The sequence below is a fragment of the Narcine bancroftii genome, chromosome 8 (genome assembly GCF_036971445.1).
Source record: "Narcine bancroftii isolate sNarBan1 chromosome 8, sNarBan1.hap1, whole genome shotgun sequence".
In the NCBI taxonomy this organism is placed as follows: Eukaryota; Metazoa; Chordata; class Chondrichthyes; order Torpediniformes; family Narcinidae; genus Narcine; species Narcine bancroftii.
Window position 1 is genome coordinate 74144368 of NC_091476.1, and position 23629 is coordinate 74167996.

At 45.4% G+C, this 23629-nt stretch overlaps 1 protein-coding gene and 1 long non-coding RNA gene across 3 annotated transcripts in view; both read left to right on the forward strand.

Annotated features, from left to right (window-relative positions):
• LOC138740887 (uncharacterized) overlaps window positions 1-23629 on the forward strand; it is a 257137-nt gene that overhangs the window by 129620 nt on the left and 103888 nt on the right. The window lies entirely within an intron of this gene.
• Window positions 1-23629, forward strand: part of LOC138740880 (sorting nexin-32-like) — a 90660-nt gene that overhangs the window by 29271 nt on the left and 37760 nt on the right. For both annotated transcript variants that reach the window (XM_069894147.1, XM_069894148.1), the window contains 3 exons: window positions 8786-8890; window positions 11671-11781; window positions 12573-12694. In XM_069894147.1, coding sequence (XP_069750248.1) covers window positions 8786-8890; window positions 11671-11781; window positions 12573-12694 — 338 coding nt within the window. The remainder of the gene's footprint in view (window positions 1-8785; window positions 8891-11670; window positions 11782-12572; window positions 12695-23629) is intronic.

Consider the following 23629-nt stretch of genomic DNA (forward strand, 5'->3'; position numbering starts at 1 on the left):
TGTTTAAAACCCCCACACACCCCCAGCTTCTTTCCCCTCAGCTCAGTCTGTTTGCTCTCTCTCTCTGTCTGTCGGTCTCTCTGTCTGTCGTTCTCTCTCTCTGTCTGTCGGTCTCTCTGTCTGTCGGTCTCTCTCGTCTGTCTGTCGTCTCTCTCGTCTGTCGTCTCTCTCTGTCTGTCGGTCTCTCTCTCTGTCTGTCGGTCTCTCTCTCTGTCTGTCGGTCCTCTCTCTCTGTCTGTCGGTCTCTCTCTCTGTCTGTCGGTCTCTCTCTCTGTCTGTCGGTCTCTCTCTCTGTCTGTCGGTCTCTCTCTCTGTCTGTCGGTCTCTCTCTCTGTCTGTCGGTCTCTCTCTCTCTGTCGGTCTCTCTCTCTGTCTGTCGGTCTCTCTGTCTGTCGGTCTCTCTCTCTGTCTGTCGGTCTCTCTCTCTGTCTGTCGGTCTCTCTCTCTGTCTGTCGGTCTCTCTCTCTGTCTGTCGGTCTCTCTCTCTGTCTGTCGGTCTCTCTCTCTGTCTGTCGGTCTCTCTCTGTCTGTCGGTCTCTCTCTCTGTCTGTCGGTCTCTCTCTCTGTCTGTCGGTCTCTCTCTCTGTCTGTCGGTCCTCTCTCTCTCTGTCTGTCGGTCTCTCTGTCTGTCGGTCTCTCGCTCTCTGTCTGTCGTCTCTCGCTCTCTGTCTGTCGGTCTCTCTCTCTCTGTCTGTCGGTCTCTCTCTCTCTGTCTGTCGGTCTCTCTCTCTCTGTCTGTCGGTCTCTCTCTGTCTGTCGGTCTCTCTCTGTCTGTCGGTCTCTCTCTGTCTGTCGGTCTCTCTCTGTCTGTCGGTCTCTCTCTGTCTGTCGGTCTCTCTCTGTCTGTCGGTCTCTCTCTGTCTGTCGGTCTCTCTCTGTCTGTCGGTCTCTCTCTGTCTGTCGGTCTCTCTCTGTCTGTCGGTCTCTCTCTGTCTGTCGGTCTCTCTCTGTCTGTCGGTCTCTCTCTGTCTGTCGGTCTCTCTCTGTCTGTCGGTCTCTCTCTGTCTCTCGGCTCTCTCTCTGTCTGTCGGTCTCTCTCTGTCTGTCGGTCTCTCTCTGTCTGTCGGCTCTCTCTCTGTCTGTCGGTCTCTCTCTGTCTGTCGGTCCTCTCTCTCTGTCTGTCGGTCTCTCTCTGTCTGTCGGTCTCTCTCTGTCTGTCGGTCTCTCTCTCTCTGTCTGTCGGTCTCTCTCTCTCTGTCTGTCGGTCTCTCTCTCTCTGTCTGTCGGTCTCTCTCTCTCTGTCTGTCGGTCTCTCTCTCTGTCTGTCGGTCTCTCTCTCTCTGTCGGTCTCTCTCTCTGTCGGTCTCTCTCTGTCGGTCTCTCTCTGTCGGTCTCTCTCTGTCGGTCTCTCTCTGTCGGTCTCTCTGTCGGTCTCTCTCTGTCGGTCTCTCTCTGTCGGTCTCTCTCTGTCGGTCTCTCTCTGTCGGTCTCTCTCTGTCGGTCTCTCTCTGTCGGTCTCTCTCTGTCGGTCTCTCTCTGTCGGTCTTCTCTGTCGGTCTCTCTCTGTCGGTCTCTCTCTGTCTGTCGTCTCTCTCTGTCTGTCGGTCTCTCTCTGTCTGTCGGTCTCTCTCTGTCTGTCGGTCTCTCTCTGTCTGTCGGTCTCTCTCTGTCTGTCGGTCTCTCTCTGTCTGTCGGTCTCTCTCTGTCTGTCGGTCTCTCTCTGTCTGTCGGTCTCTCTCTGTCTGTCGGTCTCTCTCTGTCTGTCGGTCTCTCTCTGTCTGTCGGTCTCTCTGTCTGTCGGCTCTCTCTCTGTCTGTCGGCTCTCCTCTCTGTCTGTCGGTCTCTCTCTCTGTCTGTCGGTCTCTCTCTCTGTCTGTCGGCTCTCTCTCTCTGTCTGTCGGCTCTCTCTCTCTGTCTGTCGGTCTCTCTCTCTGTCTGTCGGCTCTCTCTCTCTGTCTGTCGCTCTCTCTCTCTGTCTGTCGGCTCTCTCTCTCTGTCTGTCGGTCTCTCTCTCTGTCTGTCGGTCTCTCTCTCTGTCTGTCGCTCTCTCTCTCTGTCTGTCGCTCTCTCTCTCTGTCTGTCGGTCTCTCTCTCTGTCTGTCGGTCTCTCTCTCTGTCTGTCGGCTCTCTCTCTCTGTCTGTCGGTCTCTCTCTCTGTCTGTCGGTCTCTCTCTCTGTCTGTCGGTCTCTCTCTCTGTCTGTCGGTCTCTTCCTCTCTCTCTCTGTCTGTCGGTCTCTCTCTCTGTCTGTCGGTCTCTCTCTCTGTCTGTCGGCTCTCTCTCTCTGTCTGTCGGCTCTCTCTCTCTGTCTGTCGCTCTCTCTCTCTGTCTGTCGGTCTCTCTCTCTGTCTGTCGCTCTCTCTCTCTGTCTGTCGCTCTCTCTCTCTGTCTGTCGCTCTCTCTCTCTGTCTGTCGCTCTCTCTCTCTGTCTGTCGCTCTCTCTCTCTGTCTGTCGCTCTCTCTCTCTGTCTGTCGCTCTCTCTCTCTGTCTGTCGCTCTCTCTCTCTGGTCTGTCGCTCTCTCTCTCTCTGTCTGTCGCTCTCTCTCTCTGTCTGTCGCTCTCTCTCTCTGTCTGTCGCTCTCTCTCTCTGTCTGTCGCTCTCTCTCTCTGTCTGTCGCTCTCTCTCTCTGTCTGTCGCTCTCTCTCTCTGTCTGTCGCTCTCTCTCTCTGTCTGTCGCTCTCTCTCTCTGTCTGTCGCTCTCTCTCTCTGTCTGTCGCTCTCTCTCTCTGTCTGTCGCTCTCTCTCTCTGTCTGTCGCTCTCTCTCTCTGTCTGTCGGCTCTCTCTCTCTGTCTGTCGCTCTCTCTCTCTGTCTGTCGCTCTCTCTCTCTGTCTGTCGCTCTCTCTCTCTGTCTGTCGCTCTCTCTCTCTGTCTGTCGCTCTCTCTCTCTGTCTGTCGCTCTCTCTCTCTGTCTGTCGCTCTCTCTCTCTGTCTGTCGCTCTCTCTCTCTGTCTGTCCGCTCTCTCTCTCTGTCTGTCGCTCTCTCTCTCTGTCTGTCGCTCTCTCTCTCTGTCTGTCGCTCTCTCTCTCTGTCTGTCGCTCTCTCTCTCTGTCTGTCGCTCTCTCTCTCTGTCTGTCGCTCTCTCTCTCTGTCTGTCGCTCTCTCTCTCTGTCTGTCGCTCTCTCTCTCTGTCTGTCGCTCTCTCTCTCTGTCTGTCGCTCTCTCTCTCTGTCTGTCGCTCTCTCTCTCTGTCTGTCGCTCTCTCTCTCTGTCTGTCGCTCTCTCTCTCTGTCTGTCGCTCTCTCTCTCTGTCTGTCGCTCTCTCTCTCTGTCTGTCGCTCTCTCTCTCTGTCTGTCGCTCTCTCTCTCTGTCTGTCGCTCTCTCTCTCTGTCTGTCGCTCTCTCTCTCTGTCTGTCGCTCTCTCTCTCTGTCTGTCGCTCTCTCTCTCTGTCTGTCGCTCTCTCTCTCTGTCTGTCGCTCTCTCTCTCTGTCTGTCGCTCTCTCTCTCTGTCTGTCGCTCTCTCTCTCTGTCTGTCGCTCTCTCTCTCTGTCTGTCGCTCTCTCTCTCTGTCTGTCGCTCTCTCTCTCTGTCTGTCGCTCTCTCTCTCTGTCTGTCGCTCTCTCTCTCTGTCTGTCGCTCTCTCTCTCTGTCTGTCGCTCTCTCTCTCTGTCTGTCGCTCTCTCTCTCTGTCTGTCGCTCTCTCTCTCTGTCTGTCGCTCTCTCTCTCTGTCTGTCGCTCTCTCTCTCTGTCTGTCGCTCTCTCTCTCTGTCTGTCGCTCTCTCTCTCTGTCTGTCGCTCTCTCTCTCTGTCTGTCGCTCTCTCTCTCTGTCTGTCGCTCTCTCTCTCTGTCTGTCGCTCTCTCTCTCTGTCTGTCGCTCTCTCTCTCTGTCTGTCGCTCTCTCTCTCTGTCTGTCGCTCTCTCTCTCTGTCTGTCGCTCTCTCTCTCTGTCTGTCGCTCTCTCTCTCTGTCTGTCGCTCTCTCTCTCTGTCTGTCGCTCTCTCTCTCTGTCTGTCGCTCTCTCTCTCTGTCTGTCGCTCTCTCTCTCTGTCTGTCGCTCTCTCTCTCTGTCTGTCGCTCTCTCTCTCTGTCTGTCGCTCTCTCTCTCTGTCTGTCGCTCTCTCTCTCTGTCTGTCGCTCTCTCTCTCTGTCTGTCGCTCTCTCTCTCTGTCTGTCGCTCTCTCTCTCTGTCTGTCGCTCTCTCTCTCTGTCTGTCGCTCTCTCTCTCTGTCTGTCGCTCTCTCTCTCTGTCTGTCGCTCTCTCTCTCTGTCTGTCGCTCTCTCTCTCTGTCTGTCGCTCTCTCTCTCTGTCTGTCGCTCTCTCTCTCTGTCTGTCGCTCTCTCTCTCTGTCTGTCGCTCTCTCTCTCTGTCTGTCGCTCTCTCTCTCTGTCTGTCGCTCTCTCTCTCTGTCTGTCGCTCTCTCTCTCTGTCTGTCGCTCTCTCTCTCTGTCTGTCGCTCTCTCTCTCTGTCTGTCGCTCTCTCTCTCTGTCTGTCGCTCTCTCTCTCTGTCTGTCGCTCTCTCTCTCTGTCTGTCGCTCTCTCTCTCTGTCTGTCGCTCTCTCTCTCTGTCTGTCGCTCTCTCTCTCTGTCTGTCGCTCTCTCTCTCTGTCTGTCGCTCTCTCTCTCTGTCTGTCGCTCTCTCTCTCTGTCTGTCGCTCTCTCTCTCTGTCTGTCGCTCTCTCTCTCTGTCTGTCGCTCTCTCTCTCTGTCTGTCGCTCTCTCTCTCTGTCTGTCGCTCTCTCTCTCTGTCTGTCGCTCTCTCTCTCTGTCTGTCGCTCTCTCTCTCTGTCTGTCGCTCTCTCTCTCTGTCTGTCGCTCTCTCTCTCTGTCTGTCGCTCTCTCTCTCTGTCTGTCGCTCTCTCTCTCTGTCTGTCGCTCTCTCTCTCTGTCTGTCGCTCTCTCTCTCTGTCTGTCGCTCTCTCTCTCTCTGTCTGTCGCTCTCTCTCTCTGTCTGTCGCTCTCTCTCTCTCTGTCTGTCGCTCTCTCTCTCTCTGTCTGTCGCTCTCTCTCTCTCTGTCTGTCGCTCTCTCTCTCTGTCTGTCGCTCTCTCTCTCTGTCTGTCGCTCTCTCTCTCTGTCTGTCGCTCTCTCTCTCTGTCTGTCGCTCTCTCTCTCTGTCTGTCGCTCTCTCTCTCTGTCTGTCGCTCTCTCTCTCTGTCTGTCGCTCTCTCTCTCTGTCTGTCGCTCTCTCTCTCTGTCTGTCGCTCTCTCTCTCTGTCTGTCGCTCTCTCTCTCTGTCTGTCGCTCTCTCTCTCTGTCTGTCGCTCTCTCTCTCTGTCTGTCGCTCTCTCTCTCTGTCTGTCGCTCTCTCTCTCTGTCTGTCGCTCTCTCTCTCTGTCTGTCGCTCTCTCTCTCTGTCTGTCGCTCTCTCTCTCTGTCTGTCGCTCTCTCTCTCTGTCTGTCGCTCTCTCTCTCTGTCTGTCGCTCTCTCTCTCTGTCTGTCGCTCTCTCTCTCTGTCTGTCGCTCTCTCTCTCTGTCTGTCGCTCTCTCTCTCTGTCTGTCGCTCTCTCTCTCTGTCTGTCGCTCTCTCTCTCTGTCTGTCGCTCTCTCTCTCTGTCTGTCGCTCTCTCTCTCTGTCTGTCGCTCTCTCTCTCTGTCTGTCGCTCTCTCTCTCTGTCTGTCGCTCTCTCTCTCTGTCTGTCGCTCTCTCTCTCTGTCTGTCGCTCTCTCTCTCTGTCTGTCGCTCTCTCTCTCTGTCTGTCGCTCTCTCTCTCTGTCTGTCGCTCTCTCTCTCTGTCTGTCGCTCTCTCTCTCTGTCTGTCGCTCTCTCTCTCTGTCTGTCGCTCTCTCTCTCTGTCTGTCGCTCTCTCTCTCTGTCTGTCGCTCTCTCTCTCTGTCTGTCGCTCTCTCTCTCTGTCTGTCGCTCTCTCTCTCTGTCTGTCGCTCTCTCTCTCTGTCTGTCGCTCTCTCTCTCTGTCTGTCGCTCTCTCTCTCTGTCTGTCGCTCTCTCTCTCTGTCTGTCGCTCTCTCTCTCTGTCTGTCGCTCTCTCTCTCTGTCTGTCGCTCTCTCTCTCTGTCTGTCGCTCTCTCTCTCTCTGTCTGTCGCTCTCTCTCACTCCTGTCTGTCGCTCTCTCTCTCTGTCTGTCGCTCTCTCTCTCTGTCTGTCGCTCTCTCTCTCTGTCTGTCGCTCTCTCTCTCTGTCTGTCGCTCTCTCTCTCTGTCTGTCGCTCTCTCTCTGTCTGTCGCTCTCTCTCTCTGTCTGTCGCTCTCTCTCTGTCTGTCGCTCTCCCTCTCTGTCTGTCGCTCTCCTCTCTGTCTGTCGCTCTCCCTCTCTGTCTGTCGCTCTCCCTCTCTGTCTGTCGCTCTCTCCCTCTCTGTCTGTCGCTCTCCCTCTCTGTCTGTCGCTCTCCCTCTCTGTCTGTCGCTCTCCCCTCTGTCTGGTCTCTGTCGCTCTCCCTCTCTGTCTGTCGCTCTCCCTCTCTGTCTGTCGCTCTCCCTCTCTGTCTGTCGCTCTCCCTCTCTGTCTGTCGCTCTCCCTCTCTGTCTGTCGCTCTCCCTCTCTGTCTGTCGCTCTCCCTCTCTGTCTGTCGCTCTCCCTCTCTGTCTGTCGCTCTCCTCTCTGTCTGTCGCTCTCCCTCTCTGTCTGTCGCTCTCCCTCTCTGTCTGTCGCTCTCCCTCTCTGTCTGTCGCTCTCCCTCTCTGTCTGTCGCTCTCCCTCTCTGTCTGTCGCTCTCCCTCTCTGTCTGTCGCTCTCCCTCTCTGTCTGTCGCTCTCCCTCTCTGTCTGTCGCTCTCCCTCTCTGTCTGTCGCTCTCCCTCTCTGTCTGTCGCTCTCCCTCTCTGTCTGTCGCTCTCCTCTCTGTCTGTCGCTCTCCCTCTCTGTCTGTCGCTCTCCCTCTCTGTCTGTCGCTCTCCCTCTCTGTCTGTCGCTCTCCCTCTCTGTCTGTCGCTCTCCCTCTCTGTCTGTCGCTCTCCCTCTCTGTCTGTCGCTCTCCCTCTCTGTCTGTCGCTCTCCCTCTCTGTCTGTCGCTCTCCCTCTCTGTCTGTCGCTCTCCCTCTCTGTCTGTCGCTCTCCCTCTCTGTCTGTCGCTCTCCCTCTCTGACTGTCGCTCTCCCTCTCTGTCTGTCGCTCTCCTCTCTGTCTGTCGCTCTCCCTCTCTGTCTGTCGCTCTCCCTCTCTGTCTGTCGCTCTCCCTCTCTGTCTGTCGCTCTCCCTCTCTGTCTGTCGCTCTCCCTCTCTGTCTGTCGCTCTCCCTCTCTGTCTGTCGCTCTCCCTCTCTGTCTGTCGCTCTCCCTCTCTGTCTGTCGCTCTCCCTCTCTGTCTGTCGCTCTCCCTCTCTGTCTGTCGCTCTCCCTCTCTGTCTGTCGCTCTCCCTCTCTGTCTGTCGCTCTCCCTCTCTGTCTGTCGCTCTCCCTCTCTGTCTGTCGCTCTCCCTCTCTGTCTGTCGCTCTCCCTCTCTGTCTGTCGCTCTCCCTCTCTGTCTGTCGCTCTCCCTCTCTGTCTGTCGCTCTCCCTCTCTGTCTGTCGCTCTCCCTCTCTGTCTGTCGCTCTCCCTCTCTGTCTGTCGCTCTCCCTCTCTGTCTGTCGCTCTCCCTCTCTGTCTGTCGCTCTCCCTCTCTGTCTGTCGCTCTCCCTCTCTGTCTGTCGCTCTCCCTCTCTGTCTGTCGCTCTCCCTCTCTGTCTGTCGCTCTCCCTCTCTGTCTGTCGCTCTCCCTCTCTGTCTGTCGCTCTCCCTCTCTGTCTGTCGCTCTCCCTCTCTGTCTGTCGCTCTCCCTCTCTGTCTGTCGCTCTCCCCTCTCTGTCTGTCGCTCTCCCTCTCTGTCTGTCGCTCTCCCTCTCTGTCTGTCGCTCTCCCTCTCTGTCTGTCGCTCTCCCTCTCTGTCTGTCGCTCTCCCTCTCTGTCTGTCGCTCTCCCCTCTCTGTCTGTCGCTCTCCCTCTCTGTCTGTCGCTCTCCCTCTCTGTCTGTCGCTCTCCCTCTCTGTCTGTCGCTCTCCCTCTCTGTCTGTCGCTCTCCCTCTCTGTCTGTCGCTCTCTCTCTGTCTGTCGCTCTCTCTGTCTGTCGCTCTCTCTGTCTGTCGCTCTCTCTGTCTGTCGCTCTCTCTGTCTGTCGCTCTCTCTGTCTGTCGCTCTCTCTGTCTGTCGCTCTCTCTGTCTGTCGCTCTCTGTCTGTCGTCTGTCTGTCGCTCTCTCTGTCTGTCGCTCTCTCTGTCTGTCGCTCTCTCTGTCTGTCGCTCTCTCTGTCGTCGCTCTCTCTGTCCGTCGCTCTCTCTGTCCGTCGCTCTCTCTCTGTCCGTCGCTCTCTCTCTCTGTCCGTCGCTCTCTCTCTCTGTCCGTCGCTCTCTCTCTCTGTCCGCTCTCTCTCCGTCGCTCTCTCTCTCTGTCCGTCGCTCTCTCTCTCTCTCTGTCCGTCGCTCTCTCTCTCTCTCTCTGTCCGTCGCTCTCTCTCTCTCTCTCTGTCCGTCGCTCTCTCTCTCTCTCTCTGTCCGTCGCTCTCTCTCTCTCTCTCTGTCCGTCGCTCTCTCTCTCTCTCTCTGTCCGTCGCTCTCTCTCTCTCTCTCTGTCCGTCGCTCTCTCTCTCTCTCTCTGTCCGTCGCTCTCTCTCTCTCTCTCTGTCCGTCGCTCTCTCTCTCTCTCTCTGTCCGTCGCTCTCTCTCTCCTTTCAGAGCCAAAATAAATTCTCTTCTATTCTCTTATATCCAATTAACACCTTTTTACCCCCCCCCACATTCATCTCTTTTTCCCCAATCTTTAATTCAGACACCTGTCTTTTTTCACTCATACCTTGAAGAAGGCTTGGGCCTGAAACAATTGTTACTTCCTCTGGATGTTGTGAGACAGGCCGAGTTCCTCCAGCATTTCTGTGTTTCAACTACAATCGCAGCATCTGCAGATGTTTGTTATTCGCTGGCAGCTCAGTGAATCATTCTGAGGCCTGCATGTGTTTGTCTCCCTAATATAGTCAAGGACCATGTCGGTGGATCTACACACAGACTCCTCGCTCCAGGTCGAGATCTCGGATGCCGTGAGTGAGAGGGACAAAGTGAAGTTCACGGTCCACACCAAGGTATGAGAGGAGGGAGGGCCGCGGGCTGGGATTTAATGACTGACAACTTGTTGCTTTTCCCTGTGGGTGAAGCAGTGACGTTGCAATTGGCACTCCCAATTGAATCAGGAAGGTTCAATATCAGAATTTATTGACGTGAACATGTCTCAAAATTTGTTATTTTGCGCAGCATCACAGTGTAACCATTTCATATAAACCACCTTACAAAATAAATAAAAATAGTGCACGGGAAAGAAAAGTCTAAGTCAGGCCGTTGCCTGTGGTTCATTGTTCATTCAGGAATCTGATGGCAGAGGGGAAGAAGCTGTCCTTGTGTCGCTGAGTGCTCGTCTTCAGGCGATGGTAGCAGAGTGAAGAGGACACGGCCTGGGTGGTGGGGTCTTTGAGAATAGAGGCTGCTTTTTTTTTTTTTAAGACCTTGCCTCATGTTGATGTCCTCGATGGAGTGGAGCCTGGTGCCCGTGATGTCACAGGTTAACAACCCTCTGGAGTTTATTCTTGTCCTGAGAGTTTGCACCTCCATGCCAGACAGTGATGCAACCGGCCAGAATGCTCACCACAGTCCACCTGTAGAAGTTTGTGAGAGTTTTTGGTGACAAACTGAATCTCCTTAAGCTCATCAAAAAGTCTAACCCCTGGTGAGCCTTAGTTGTGATTATATCCGGGAGGCTCCAGGACAGATCCTTGGAGATGTTGACCCCCCCCCCACCATGAATATGAAGTCCTGTTGTGTCTCTGACTCCTCACTAGAGGAACAAGCCCTGCCGGAACTGAGGGAGGACAGGCTGCCCTGTGGAGAGAGTTGTGGTAGGGGTTCTATAGCACTGGAGGGAATTAACAACTGTCCAGCATATGGAAAGATATCTAAATCATCCTGCTTGTGGTCAGAGAGAGAATAGGAGGCTTCTCTCATAACCAATTCATTTTTTAAGAAAATTAGAAATTTATTATCATGCACATTGCACCACCATTCGGGGTCCCAAACGGTCCTTAAAAACACGAATGCTGATGGAACTCAGCAGGTCTCACAGTGTGAATGGGAGGTAAAGATGCGTAACCGGTTTCAGTCCTGAGGCCGCCTTCAAGAATATATATCTTTGCCTCCCATGGACATCTGCTGAGTTCCTCCAGCATTTACTGTGTTTCAGCGACAGTCACGGCGTCTGCAGACTTTCGTGTTTTGCACCAAACAGTCCATCCAAGTGAAGCCACACGTGGATCTGCAGGCTTCTTTTGCTGCTTCCGGTGCTCCTGTTGTGGCCTCCTTTGCTTCTGAGAGACTGGGCCATCTCGTCGCTGAGCATCTCGGCTCTGCCCGTCGCAATAGCGGGGATCTCCCAGTGGCGACCCATTTCAATTGCCAGCCCCATCCCCTCGCCGACACGTTTGTCCATGGTCTCGTGCACGGCCAGACTGAGACCACCCGCAAATTGGAGGAACAATGCCTCATCTTCCATCTGGGCCCCCTCCAACAGGATGGCTCTAGTTTCCGTCAGCTTGTCTCATCTCTCTTTCTCTCCTCTCCTTATGTATTCTCTCCTCTGATGTTTTCTCTCTCTCCTTCTCCCCCAGTCACTTCTCACCTTTTGCTCTCCTGTCCTGTCCATGTCCAGCCATCACCTGTTGGCCTCTACTCCTCAGCAGACATTTTAGTTCAGGCACCTGCCTGCTTTTTGTTTTTGCTCACACTTTGACGAAGGGCTCAGGTTATACAGTCGATCCCCATTATCCGGCACCTACCAGATGCCGGATATGAAAAGTTTCCGGTTGCCTGAGACACATTCTGATAACGCCTAACTAATACACCTGCATTAAGAATAAACATTTTAAAAGACTGCAAAATGTAATTTGATTTTTTAAAATCAGTAGTCCTTAATTATGTAAAGTTCACTTTAATCCGATAATTCCCGTAACTTATTAAATTTAAATTCGAACCCTTGTCGTTGGTGGTTTAACAGCGTTGTACTAACAATTTCACCCCCCCTCCCCAAAGTTTACAGATAAAGCCTTAATAATGTACTTAATACTAATAAAGCTAAAGACTCTTACTAGGGAGGGATAGGGAGCCACTTTGGGAGAGTCACGCCCAACAGTGAGTGGCACCGCCCGGCTCTTCATCTTGTGTGCCACCATTTCATTCAAACAGCTGCTGCGGGTAGGGCATGACTGGGTGCCATCCACTGGCTGAATGTTTGCATCCATCTTCACCAAAGAGTGGCGCGTTGCTTTGGAGAACATTTACAATTGCAAACTTCTATTTAAAATTTTATTTATTATATATTTTAAATTGGGGTTTTTTTTGCCGGTTGTTTGGGTTTCCAGTTGGTTGAATTCCAGATAATGGGGATTCTACGGTATACCTTTACATCCGATGGACGCTGCAAGGCCTGCTGAGTTGCTCCAGTATTTTTGTGTTTTTATTACAAATCTACATTAATTGAACAGACAATAAATATACAAAAAAACCTAATAACAAATATTTGCATTTCGTGGTCTTGGAGCAATCCTTGATTGAGTGTAATGAGGGGAAGTTCAAGAGCCTGACGGTTCTTGGAAAGAAACTGATGTTCTTCAGGCTTCTGCCCGACAGAAACATTGAGAAGAGGCTGTGACCAGGGTGGTGAGGGTCCTTTATAACGTTGGCTGGTCGGAACACCTTTCTCACTGTGCCTTGTTGCAGGTTGTGGGATCTCGCTGCTCCGTTCCATCAAGGTGCCCCTCTCTTTATCATCCTCTTTCTCTCTCTTTTCTCCCCATCCCCCCCCGCCACCCCGCTTCAGACAAACCTCTCCCACTTCAAGCAACCAGAGTTCTCGGTGGTGCGTCAGCATGAAGAGTTTATTTGGCTCCATGATGCTTATCTGGAGAACGAAGATTACGCTGGCATTATAGTGAGTGACTCCAGTCCAATAATCCCAGAGATAGCACAGACTTAAGCTCCCTCTACCCTGTCCTGACATAGTCTCTAAGAGATAGTCACAGTGAAGCTCTCCCAACCCTCTCCATCGTCAAGGTCTCTCAGGGTCAGACACAGTGAACCTCCCTCCACTCTGTCCTGTCGCAGACTCCCAGGGTCAAACACAGTGAAGTTCACCCCCACTCCGTCCTGTCATAATCTCCAAGGGTCAGACACAGTGAAGCTCTCACACTTGCTTAACATACGAGTTAGTTTATCAGAAAATGCTGTGTTTGGAACCAATGTCACTGAAACAGATAATCTGTGTCAATGACACTCACACTGCAAACTTCGACCCTTCGGCCCACCAACCGCCTGCTGACCAACAAGCCCCTGTCCACACTAATCCAAAGCTGTTCTCTGTACAGTTCCCTCAACCGGCTTCCCTCTTCAACCTGCGCACTCTGGGCAGTTTACAGCAGCCAATTGAGGTGCCTCTGGGATGCAGGAGGAGAACGGAGCACTCCTCCCTCCCTCCCCTGTGTGAATTTCCCCCCCCCCCAAGGTTTCCTGAAGCTGGGAACCAGCAGTTCTGCGATCTGAGCCACTGACCAAATCATCCCTTGGCTGCTTGGAGACCCTGCCTTATGCAAGTAGGCTACAGCATTGCAGCAATGACTTTGGGGGTGGCGTCGGAGGTGGAGGCTGCTATCGGCGGGGTGGGAATCTGTCTTCCGTTCCTGGAGTGCTTGAGCTCTCCCTCCCCCCCCCACCCCCAATTCACAGATCCCGCCTGCACCTCCAAAGCCAAACTTTGACGCGTCGAGGGAGAAGCTTCAGAAACTCGGAGAGGGCGATGGCTCCATGACCCGGGAAGAGTTCGCCAAGATGAAGCAGGAGCTTGAGTCGTAAGCTGGGTGTCTGGGGAGGGGTGGCGGGATGGGGTGCCGGAGATTGGGGTTGGTTTTGGGCTTCCCTCCTCTCCTCCCTATCTTCTTTTTTATCCCCCCAAGGCATCTGTCCAGTTTTCCACATCCCTGACGAAAAGGCCCGGGGCCCCGAACCGTCAACTGCCTCTTGCTTTCTTTGGATGCTGGATGACTTGCTGAGTTTCTCTGGTGCTTCTGTGTATGAGCCCTGCACCTCCCTGCCCCACTGTGCAGATTGGAGACTGACAGCCCGCACATCTGCCTGGTAAACCCTGCTCGGCGCTGCCACTTCTGCAGCTCCGAACCTCCTGAGCCCACCCTGTTGCGGAGGCTGCAAGAAGGAAGTTGCTGGAGTTTGGTTGGGGGAGAGTAGGTTTAAGGCTGAAATGAGGAGGAACTGCTTCCATCAGAGAATCTGTGAGGTTCTCTGCTCAAAGAGGCAGCATCATTAAATGTAAAAGCAAAACACAAAAGTCTGCTGATACTGTGGTTAGGACAATGCTGGAAAAACTCAACAGATCAAACAGTATACCTTATATTGCAAAGATAAAAGACACAATCAAACCTATAGGGTATCCACACCTATAGGGATTGGTCAATGCCGGATAGGTGAATTTTCCGATTGCTTGAGTGTTGGCAAACTAGCGGCAAGACACGCCAATTTTAAACTCCCATATTTTTTAACCTATTTATTTTCTGCAATTTTTTTTTCACGGTTGCTTGAGGTTACCGGTCGCTGAATTCTGGATGACGGGGATTTTTTTTTCCCCACTGTATTGAAGATGCTGATTTTTGAACAGTAGGGGAATTGCTTAATGGAGAACAGGCAGGTAGGAGGAGCTGAGCTCATGGCCAGATCAGCCCTGATCTCATTGGATGGCAGAGTCAGAATTTTTATGGTCATGAGCATGCCATGAAGCTCGTTGTGAGGCAGCGCCACGTGCAAAATTGCTCTGACTTGTTTTTTTTTTAAAGATGAGCGCAAAAAGAAGAGAAAGTGAGGTGGTGTCTGTAATTTAGAAATCTGAAGGCAGAGGGGGGGGAAAGCTGTTTTTGTACCCCTGGGTGCTGTCTTCTGCCTCCTGTGCTTTCTTTCTGACAGTAGCAAAGTGAAGGAGGGAATAACCTGGATGGTGGGGGTCCTTGAGGATAGAGGCTTTCTTGAGACCCCCCCCCCACCCTCTCATCAATGTCCTTGGAGTGAAGATGGTGCCCAGAAATAGGCTACAGAGGGTTGTAAAACTCAGCTCCATCTTGGGCATCAGACCACTCCATTAAGGACATCTTTAAGAGGTGGTGCCCCAAGAAAGCAGCCTCCGTCGTCAAGGACCCCACCACCATCCAGGCCGAGCCTTTTTCACTCTGCTACCATCAGGAAGGAGGTCCAGGAGCTTGAAGGCAAGCTCCCAGCAGCTTCTTCTCTCCCCCACCCCGCCATCAGATTCATGAATGGGCAACGACCCCCAGACACGGCCTCACTTTTTTTCACAAAAAAAATATTGTTTACAAATTTTGAATTTTGCACCTTGTCCTGCAAAATACTGTTGCAGATAAACAAATTTCATAACACATATAAAGATAAAGGTTCCATTATTATCACTAGATTTGGAACGTAATATAAAGCAGAGGGTCTCCACCTTGTCAAGCACCTCTCACAGAAACCTACAGCACCTGATGTTCCCGGGCAGTCTCCCCTCCAAGTACTGACCAGGCCTGAACCTGCTTAGCTGCCAAGATCATACAATAAACCTGATTTTCATGATTACAGCCAAGACCCTCAAGATTGTTCTCCTGTGGAACGTAGTTAGGATCGTGATTTATCTAGTTTTTACACCATTTTTTTTTAAATTTTTTATTTTTCACACTATAAACCACATTGATCAAGATACATACATTTTTCTTTTCAAATATATACAGTGTCATTTTCTCCCACCCCTCCCTCTTCCCATCCCACCCTCCCTACCTCCCCTCCCATTCATTTATAGTTCAGAATCGAAGATACATTAAACCCATCAAACAATGTTGTCACTCAATAAAAATAAACAAGAAGTTCCACTGAGTCAATTCTTTTCATTTCCTTCTCCTTCTGTCATTTTAGGTGGTAGATGTCCCGGGTAGGTTTTCTCTATTTGTTTCATGTATGGCTCCCATATTTGTTCAAATATTGTAAAATTATTTCTTAAATTATGTTATTTTTTCTAGTGGAATACATTTTTTCATTTTTATATACCATTGTTGTATTCTCAAGTTATGTTCTAATTTCCAGGCTGACATAATACATTTTTTTGCTACAGCTAGGGCTATCCTAACAAATCTTTTTTGTGCACCATCCAAATCAAGTCCAAATTCTTTGATTTTTATGTTACTTAGGAGGAAGATCTCTGGGATTTTTGGTATATTGCTTTTTGTGATTTTATTTAATATCTGGTTTAGATCTTCCCAAAATTTTTCACTTTCTCACATGTCCAAATTGCATGAATTGTTGTTCCCATTTCCTTTTTACAGCTAAAGCATCTGTCAGATACTGTTGGGTCCAATTTATTTAACTTTTGAGGTTAAATAATTCCTCCCCTGTGTATCCAGTTATATTGTATCATACGTAACCTCGTGTTTATTGTATTTCTCATCGTTCCAGAGCATAACTTCTCCCATGTTTCCTTCTTTATCTTTGTTTAAATCTTGTTCCCATTTTTGTTTAGTTTTACCATTTGTTTCCTCATTCTCCTTTTCTTGCAGTTTAATATACATATTTGTTCTAAATTTTTGATTATCATTCTGTCTATAATCACATATTCAAAATTACTTCCCTCTGGTAACCTCAGACTGCTTCCCAATTTGTCCTTCAAGTACGATTTCAGTTGGTAGTATTCCAACACTGTATCTTGAATTATATTATATTTATCCTTCATTTGTTCAAAGGATAGTTATTTATTTCCTGAAAAGCAACTTTATATTCTTTTGATCCCTTTTTTCTCCCATTCTCTAAAGGAAAGGTTATCTATTGTAAAAGGGATTAGCTGATTTTGCGTCAGTATTAGTTTTGGTAATTGGTAATTTGTTTTATTCCTTTCTACATGAATCTTCTTCCAAATATTGAGCAGATGATGTAATACTGGAGAACTCCTACGTTGTACAAATTTTTCATCCCATTTTATAATATATGTTCAGGTATCTTCTCCCCTATTTTATCTAGTTCTAATCTAGTCCAATCTGGCTTTTCCCTTGTTTGATAAAAAAATCTGATAGGTATCTTAATTGTGCGGGTCTATAATAATTTTTGAAGTTTGGCAGTTGTAAGCCTCCTTGTTTATACCATTCTGTTAATTTATCTAGTGCTATCCTCGGTTTCCCCCCTTTCCATAAAAATTTCCTTATTATTTTCTTTAACTCCTTGAAGAATTTCTCCGTCAAGTGTATTGGCAATGACTGAAATAGGTATTGTATCCTTGGGAAAATGTTTATTTTAATACAGTTTATCCTTCCTATTAGTGTTAGTGGTAAGTCGTCCTGTAATTTTTTCATTAGTGGATAATAATTGAGTTTATATAGATGGCCGAGGTTTTTATTTATTTGTATACCTAGGTATCTTATTGCTTGCATTTGCCATCTGAATGGTGGTTCTTTCTTAAATTTTGAGAAATCCGCATTATTCATTGGCATTGCTTCACTTTTATTTGCGTTAATCTTGTATCCCGACACTTCTCCATATTCCTTCAATTTCTTATGTAATTCTTTTATTGATATTTCTGGTTCTGTTAAGTATACTATAATGTCATCTGCAAATAAACTGATTTTATATTCCTTGTCTTTTATTTTTATCCCTTTTATTTTATTTTCTGTTCTTATCAATTCTGCTAGTGGTTCTATAGCTAACGCGTACAGTGAGGGAGATAGTGGACATCCCTGCCTTGTTGATCTGCTTAAATTAAGCCAATGGCCCCTTATATAATGCTTTAATCCAATTAATATATTTCTCTGTTAGGCTGAATTTTTGTAGTACTTAGAATAAATAATTCCATTCTACTCTGTCAAAGGCCTTCTCTGCATCTAAAGAAACCGCTACTGTTGGAGTTTTATTTCCTTCTACTGCATGAATTAAGTTAATAAATTTACAGATATTGTCCATTGTTCGTCTTTTTTTAATAAATCCAGTTTGTTCTAGATTTACTATTTTTGGTACCTAGTCGGCAAATCTGTTTGCTAATAGTTTAGCTATTATCTTATAATCTGTGTTAAGTAGATATATTGGTCTATATGACGCTGGTGCAAGTGGATCTTTCCGTCTTTGGTATTACTGTAATTATTGCTGTTTTCATGAAGCTGGTAAGCTTTGTGTTTTATCAATCTGGTTGATTACTTCCAGGAGGGGAAGAATTAATAAATCTTTAAATGTTTTATAGAATTCTATTGGGAATCCATCCTCTCCTGGTGTTTTATTATTTGGTAGTTTTTTTATTATCTCTTGTATTTCTACTATTTCAAAAGGTTCTGTTAATTTATTTTGTTCCTCTATTTGTAATTTTGGTAGTTCAATTTTAGTTAAAAATTCATCTATTTTGTCTTCTTTCCCTTCGTTTTCAGTTTGGTATAATTGTTCGTAGAATTCTCTCAAGTTTTCATTAATCTCCGTTGTATTATATGTGATTTGTTTGTCTTTTTTCCTTGATGCCAATACCATTCTCTTAGTTTATTCTGTCTTAAGCTGCCATGCTAGAATTTTATGCGTTTTTTCTCCTAGTTCATAATATTTCTGTTTTGTCTTCATTATGTTCTTCTCCACCTTGTATGTTTGTAGTGTTTCATATTTTATTTTTTTATCTGCCAATTCTCTTCTTTTAGTTGTGTCTTCCTTCATTGCTAATTCTTTTTCTATATTTACTATTTCCCTTTCCAACTGCTCTGTTTCCTGATTGTAGTCCTTCTTCATCTTGGTTACATAACTTATTATTTGCCCTCTGATGAACGCTTTCATTGCATCCCATAGTATAAACTTATATTTCACTGATTCCGTATTTATTTCAAAGTACATTTTAATTTGTCTTTCAATTAATTCTCTAAAATCCTGCCTTTTAAGTAGCATGGAGTTTAATCTCCATCTATACATTCTTGGAGGTATGTCCTCTAACTCTATTGTCAATATCAGGGATACATAACCAAATCAAAAGGAAGAAACTACTAAATTATCAGGGATAATATTCTAGCTTTATATTCTGTTTTTCGTACTCTGTCTTAAATGCAAGCTGATAACAGGAATAGGTCTATTCTTGAGTATGTTTTATGACTACCCGAATAATATGAATATTCCTTTTCCTTTGGGTGTTGTTTCCTCCATATATCCAAAAGTTGCATTTCTTGCATCGATTTAATTATAAATGTGGTTACTTTGTTCTTTCTGTTAATTTTTTTCCCAATTTTATCCATGTTTGAATCCAAATTAAGGTTGAAATCCCCTCCTATTAATATGTTCCCTTGCGTGTCTGCTATCTTCAAGACAATATCTTGCATAAATTTTTGATCTTCTACGTTAGGTGAATTTACATTGAGTAAATTCCAAAACTCCGAATATATCTGACATTTTATCATTACATATCTCCCTGCTGGATCTATTATTTCCTCTTCTATTTTAATTGGTACATTTTGACTGATTAATATAGCTACTCTTCTTGCTTTTGAATTATATGACATTGCTGTTACATGTCCTACCCAATATCTCTTTAATTTCTTGTGCTCCATTTCAGTTAAATGTGTTTCCTGCACGAATGGTGTATCAATTTTTTCTATTTTCAATAAATTTAGTAGTTTCTTCCTTTTGATTTGGTTATGTATTCCGTTAATATTTAAAGTCATATAGTTCAACGTAGCCATTTCATACTTTGTTTATCTTTCCTTTCCGTTTCCTCATCACCACCTTTCCTTCTTATCCATTTCTGCTTTCTTGTTTTGAACACTTTATAAGACAACATTTCTAAAACATCAAACATTTCCCTTATTCTCCTATCTAAAATTTCTTTAACCCCACTATCCTCTCCCCTTCCTGAGTTGCCCTTTATCCCTTGTCGGGCAACCACATCTCCCCTCTCCATTTGGATTTGTGAATTCACTCGCAAGCGTCAACTGATTTCGCAGTGACCATAACTCCTCCCCACCCAGCCCCCCCAGAAAAGATTTCAATTTTCATTTTCTAACAAAGGTCACTCTCTTAATTCCCTCCTTACTTCCTCTCTTCCCTTTCTTTCCCTTATTAATTCTTATCTATACTCTATATATTTTCCTTTAAATACGGATACACTCATGTACACACATATTTACATACACACACACATATGTTCTTTTTTCTTTGGCTTGGCTTCGCGGACGAAGATTTATGGAGGGGGTAAAAAGTCCACGTCAGCTGCAGGCTCGTTTGTGGCTGACAAGTCCGATGCGGGACAGGCAGACACGGTTGCAGCGGTTGCAGGGGAAAATTGGTTGGTTGGGGTTGGGTGTTGGGTTTTTCCTCCTTTGCCTTTTGTCAGTGAGGTGGGCTCTGCGGTCTTCTTCAAAGGAGGTTGCTGCCCGCCAAACTGAGGCGCCAAGATGCACGGTTTGAGGGTACACACATATGTATATATATATTATATACCCATATACACACATACATATAGTTCATGGTCATTTTTACTCTCGTTACATGTCTTCATCTCTCTGCTTGTTTTGTACTTGTTCTGCAAATTTTCGTGCTTCCTCCGGATCCGAGAATAGTCTGTTTTGCTGCCCTGGAATAACTATTTTAAGTACCGCTGGATACTTTAGCATAAATTTATATCCTTTTTTCCATAGGATCGCTTTTGCTGTATTAAACTCCTTTCTCTTCTTCAGGAGTTCAAAACTTATGTCTGGATAGAAAAAAAATTTTTGACCTTTGTATTCCAGTGGCTTTTTGTCTTCTCTTATTTTCTTCATTGCTTTCTCCAATATATTTTCTCTTGTTGTATATCTTAAGAATTTTACTAAAATGGCTCTTGGTTTTTGTTATGGCTGTGGTTTCGGGTCTAATGGTCTATGTGCCCTTTCTATTTCCATTTCTTCCTGTAATTCTGGTCTTCCTAGGATCCTGGGGATCCAATCTTTTATAAATTCTCTCATATTCTTGCCTTCTTCATCTTCCTTAAGGCCCACTATCTTTATATTATTTCTTCTATTATAATTTTCCATTATATCTATCTTCTGAGCTAACAGCTCTTGTGTTTCTTTAACTTTTTTATTAGATTCTTCTAATTTCTTTTTTAAGTCCTCTACTTCCATTTCTACGGCTGTTTCTCGTTCTTCCACCTTGTCCACTCTTTTTCCTATATCTGACATGACCATCTCTAATCTAATCATTTTTTCTTCTGCACTTTTAATTCTTCTTTTTATTTCACTAAATTCTTGTAATTGCCATTCTTTTACTGATTCCATATATTCTTTATAAAAAAAATATCCAGTGTCTTGCCTTTCCCTTCTTCTTCCATTTCTCTATGTTCTTCTTCCTCTGGTTTGGTCATCTGTTGTTTCCTTGTTTTCGTTTTACTCTCTTCCTTCTTGTTCTCATTGTTTTCTATGTTCTCTTCCTGTTGTTGTGTTGTAGCTATCATTCTCAGCTGTGGAGATCGACTCCTCAGCTGGTCCCCCCTCCTGTCAGTGTTTTTTTTCATGCGCGGTTGCACCTTTTTACTTGGCTCTGCGAGCCTTTTTTGTAGTCCCGAGCTTGGGACTTCAACTGACCTTAGGGTCAGTTCTCTCTCCGCGGCGGGCCTCCTCGGACAGGTAAGGCCTTCACCTTCTTCTTCCGACGTTCTTTCTCCTTCTCTTCTTCCCGTTGCTTTCGACTTTTCTTTGTTCGCTGCCATTTTCTTCCCACCTTTACTTTCACTTTGTTATATTTTTTTATGTTTGTGCCTTTGTGTTTTGTGTGTTTTTTTTTAAACTTTTCCGGAGAGGGCTGGAGTTCCTCGACCAGCCACTACTCCATCACGTGACTCCCCTAGTTTTTACACCATTAAAGATCATTCTCACTCTGCACAAAATGGAGTTGACTCTCATTCCCTTCAGAGAACAACACTGCATCCTTCATCTTCCCAAACACCACCCAGCCAAACCTCTCTGACCTTTTTTTAAATTTTTTTTATTTTTCACACTATAAACCATATTGACCAAGATACATACAGACATTTTTTCTCTTGAATATATACAGTGTCATTTTCTCCTCCCTTCCCTCCCTCCCTCACTCCCTTCCCCATTTATTTGAAGTTCAATCTATAAGATACATTAAACCCGTTAAACAATGTTGTCACTTAATAAAAATAAACAAGAAATTTTACTGAGTCAGTTCTTTTCGTTATCTTCTCCTTCTGACATTTTAGGCGGTGGAAGTCCATGGTATTTCATGTATGGCTCCCATATTTTTTCGAATATTGTGATGTTATTTCTTAAATTATATGTTATTTTTTCTAATGCATTGCATTTATTCATTTCTATGTACCATTGTTGTATTCTCAAGTTGTCTTCTAATTTCCAGGTTGACATAATACATTTTTTTGCTGCAGCTAGGGCTATCATCATTTTTTGTGCTCCATCCAAATCGAGTCCAAATTCTTTATTTCTTGTATTACTTAGGAGGAAGATCTCTGAGTTTTTTGGTATATTGCTTTTTGTAATTTTATTTAATATCTGGTTGAGGTCTTCCCAAAATTTTTTCACTTTCTCACATGTCCATATTGCATGAATTGTTGTTCCCGTTTCCTTTTTACAGCGAAAACATCTGTCTGATACTGTTGGGTCCCATTTATTTAACTTTTGAGATGTGATGTACAGCCTGTCCATCCAGTTATATTGTATCATGCGTAACCTCGTGTTTATTGTATTTCTCATAGTTCCGGAACATAGCTTTTCCCATGTTTCATTCTTTATCTTTATGTTTAGATCTTGTTCCCATTTTTGTTTTGGTTTACCGTTTGTTTCCTCGTTCTCCTTTTCTTGCAGTTTGATGTACATGTTTGTTATAAATTTTTAAATTATTATTGTGTCTATAATCACATATTCAAAATTTCTTCCTTATGGTAACCTCAGACTGTTTCCCAATTTGTCCTTCAAGTAGGTTTTCAGTTGTTGGTATGCAAACATTGTATTGTGAGTTATATTATATTTATCCTTCATTTGTTCAAATAATAATAATTTATTTCCCAAAAAACAATTTTCTATTCTTTTGATCCCTTTTCTCTCCCATTCTCTGAAGGAAAGGTTATCTATTGTGAAAGGGATTAGTTGATTTTGCGTCAATATTAGTTTTGGTAGTTGGTAATTTGTTTTATTTCTTTCTACTTGAATCTTCTTCCAAATGTTGAGCAGATGATGCAATACCAATGAATTCCTACGTTGCACCAATTTTTTATCCCATTTATATAGTATATGTTCAGGTATCTTCTCCCCTATTTTATCTAGTTCTAATCTGGTCCAATCTGGTTTTTCCCTTGTTTGATAAAAATCTGATAGGTATCTTAATTGTGCGGCTCTATAATAATTCTTAAAGTTTGGTAGTTGTAAGCCTCCTTGTTTGTACCATTCTGTTAATTTATCTAGTGCTATCCTCGGTTTTCCCCATTTCCATAAGAATTTCCTTATTATTTTCTTTAGCTCCTTGAAGAATTTCTCTGTTGGGTGAATTGGTAATGACTGAAATAGGTATTGTATCCTTGGGAAAATGTTCATTTTAATACAGTTTATCCTTCCTATCAGTGTTAGTGGTAAGTCTTTCCAATGCTCTATGTCGTCTTGTAATTTTTTCATTAATGGATGATAATTTAGTTTATATAGATGGCCGAGATTTTTATTTAGTTGTATACCTAGATATCGCATTGCTTGTGTTTGCCATCTAAATGGTGATTCTTTCTTAAACTTTGAGAAATCCGCATTATTCATTGGCATTGCTTCACTTTTATTTGCGTTGATCTTGTACCCAGATACTTCTCCATATTCCTTCAATTTCCTATGTAATTCTTTTATTGATTTTTCTGGTTCTGTTAAGTATATTATGACGTCATCTGCAAATAGACTGATTTTATATTCCTTCTCTTTTATTTTTATCCCTCTTATTTTCTGTTCTTATCAGTTCTGCTAGTGGTTGTATAGCTAACGCGAACAATGAGGGAGATAGTGAACATCCCTGCCTTGTTGATCTGCTTAAGTTAAATTGTTTTATATATATCCATTTACTGTCATTTTTGCCAGTGGCCCCTTATATAATGCTTTAATCCAATTAATATATTTCTCTGGTAGGCTGAATTTTTGTAGTACTTTGAATAAATAATTCCATTCTACTCTGTCAAAGGCCTTCTCTGCATCTAAAGAAACCGCTACTGTTGGAGTTTTATTTCCTTCTACTGCATGAATTAAGTTAATAAATTTACAGATATTGTCCATTGTTCGTCTTTTTTTAATAAATCCAGTTTGTTCTAGATTTACTATTTTTGGTACCTAGTCGGCAAATCTGTTTGCTAATAGTTTAGCTATTATCTTATAATCTGTGTTAAGTAGATATATTGGTCTATATGACGCTGGTGCAAGTGGATCTTTCCGTCTTTGGTATTACTGTAATTATTGCTGTTTTGAATGAATCTGGTAAGCTTTGTTTTTTATCAATCTGGTTGATTACTTCCAGGAGGGGAGGAATTAATAAATCTTTAAATGTTTTATAGAATTCTATTGGGAATTCATCCTCTCCTGGTGTTTTATTGTTTGGTATTTTTTTAATATCTCCTGTAATTCTTCTATTTCAAATGGTTTTATTAATTTATTTTGTTCCTCTGTTTGTAATTTCGGTAGTTCAATTTTAGTTAGAAATTCATCTATTTTGTCTTCTTTCCCTTCATTTTCAGTTTGTTATAATTGTTCGTAGAA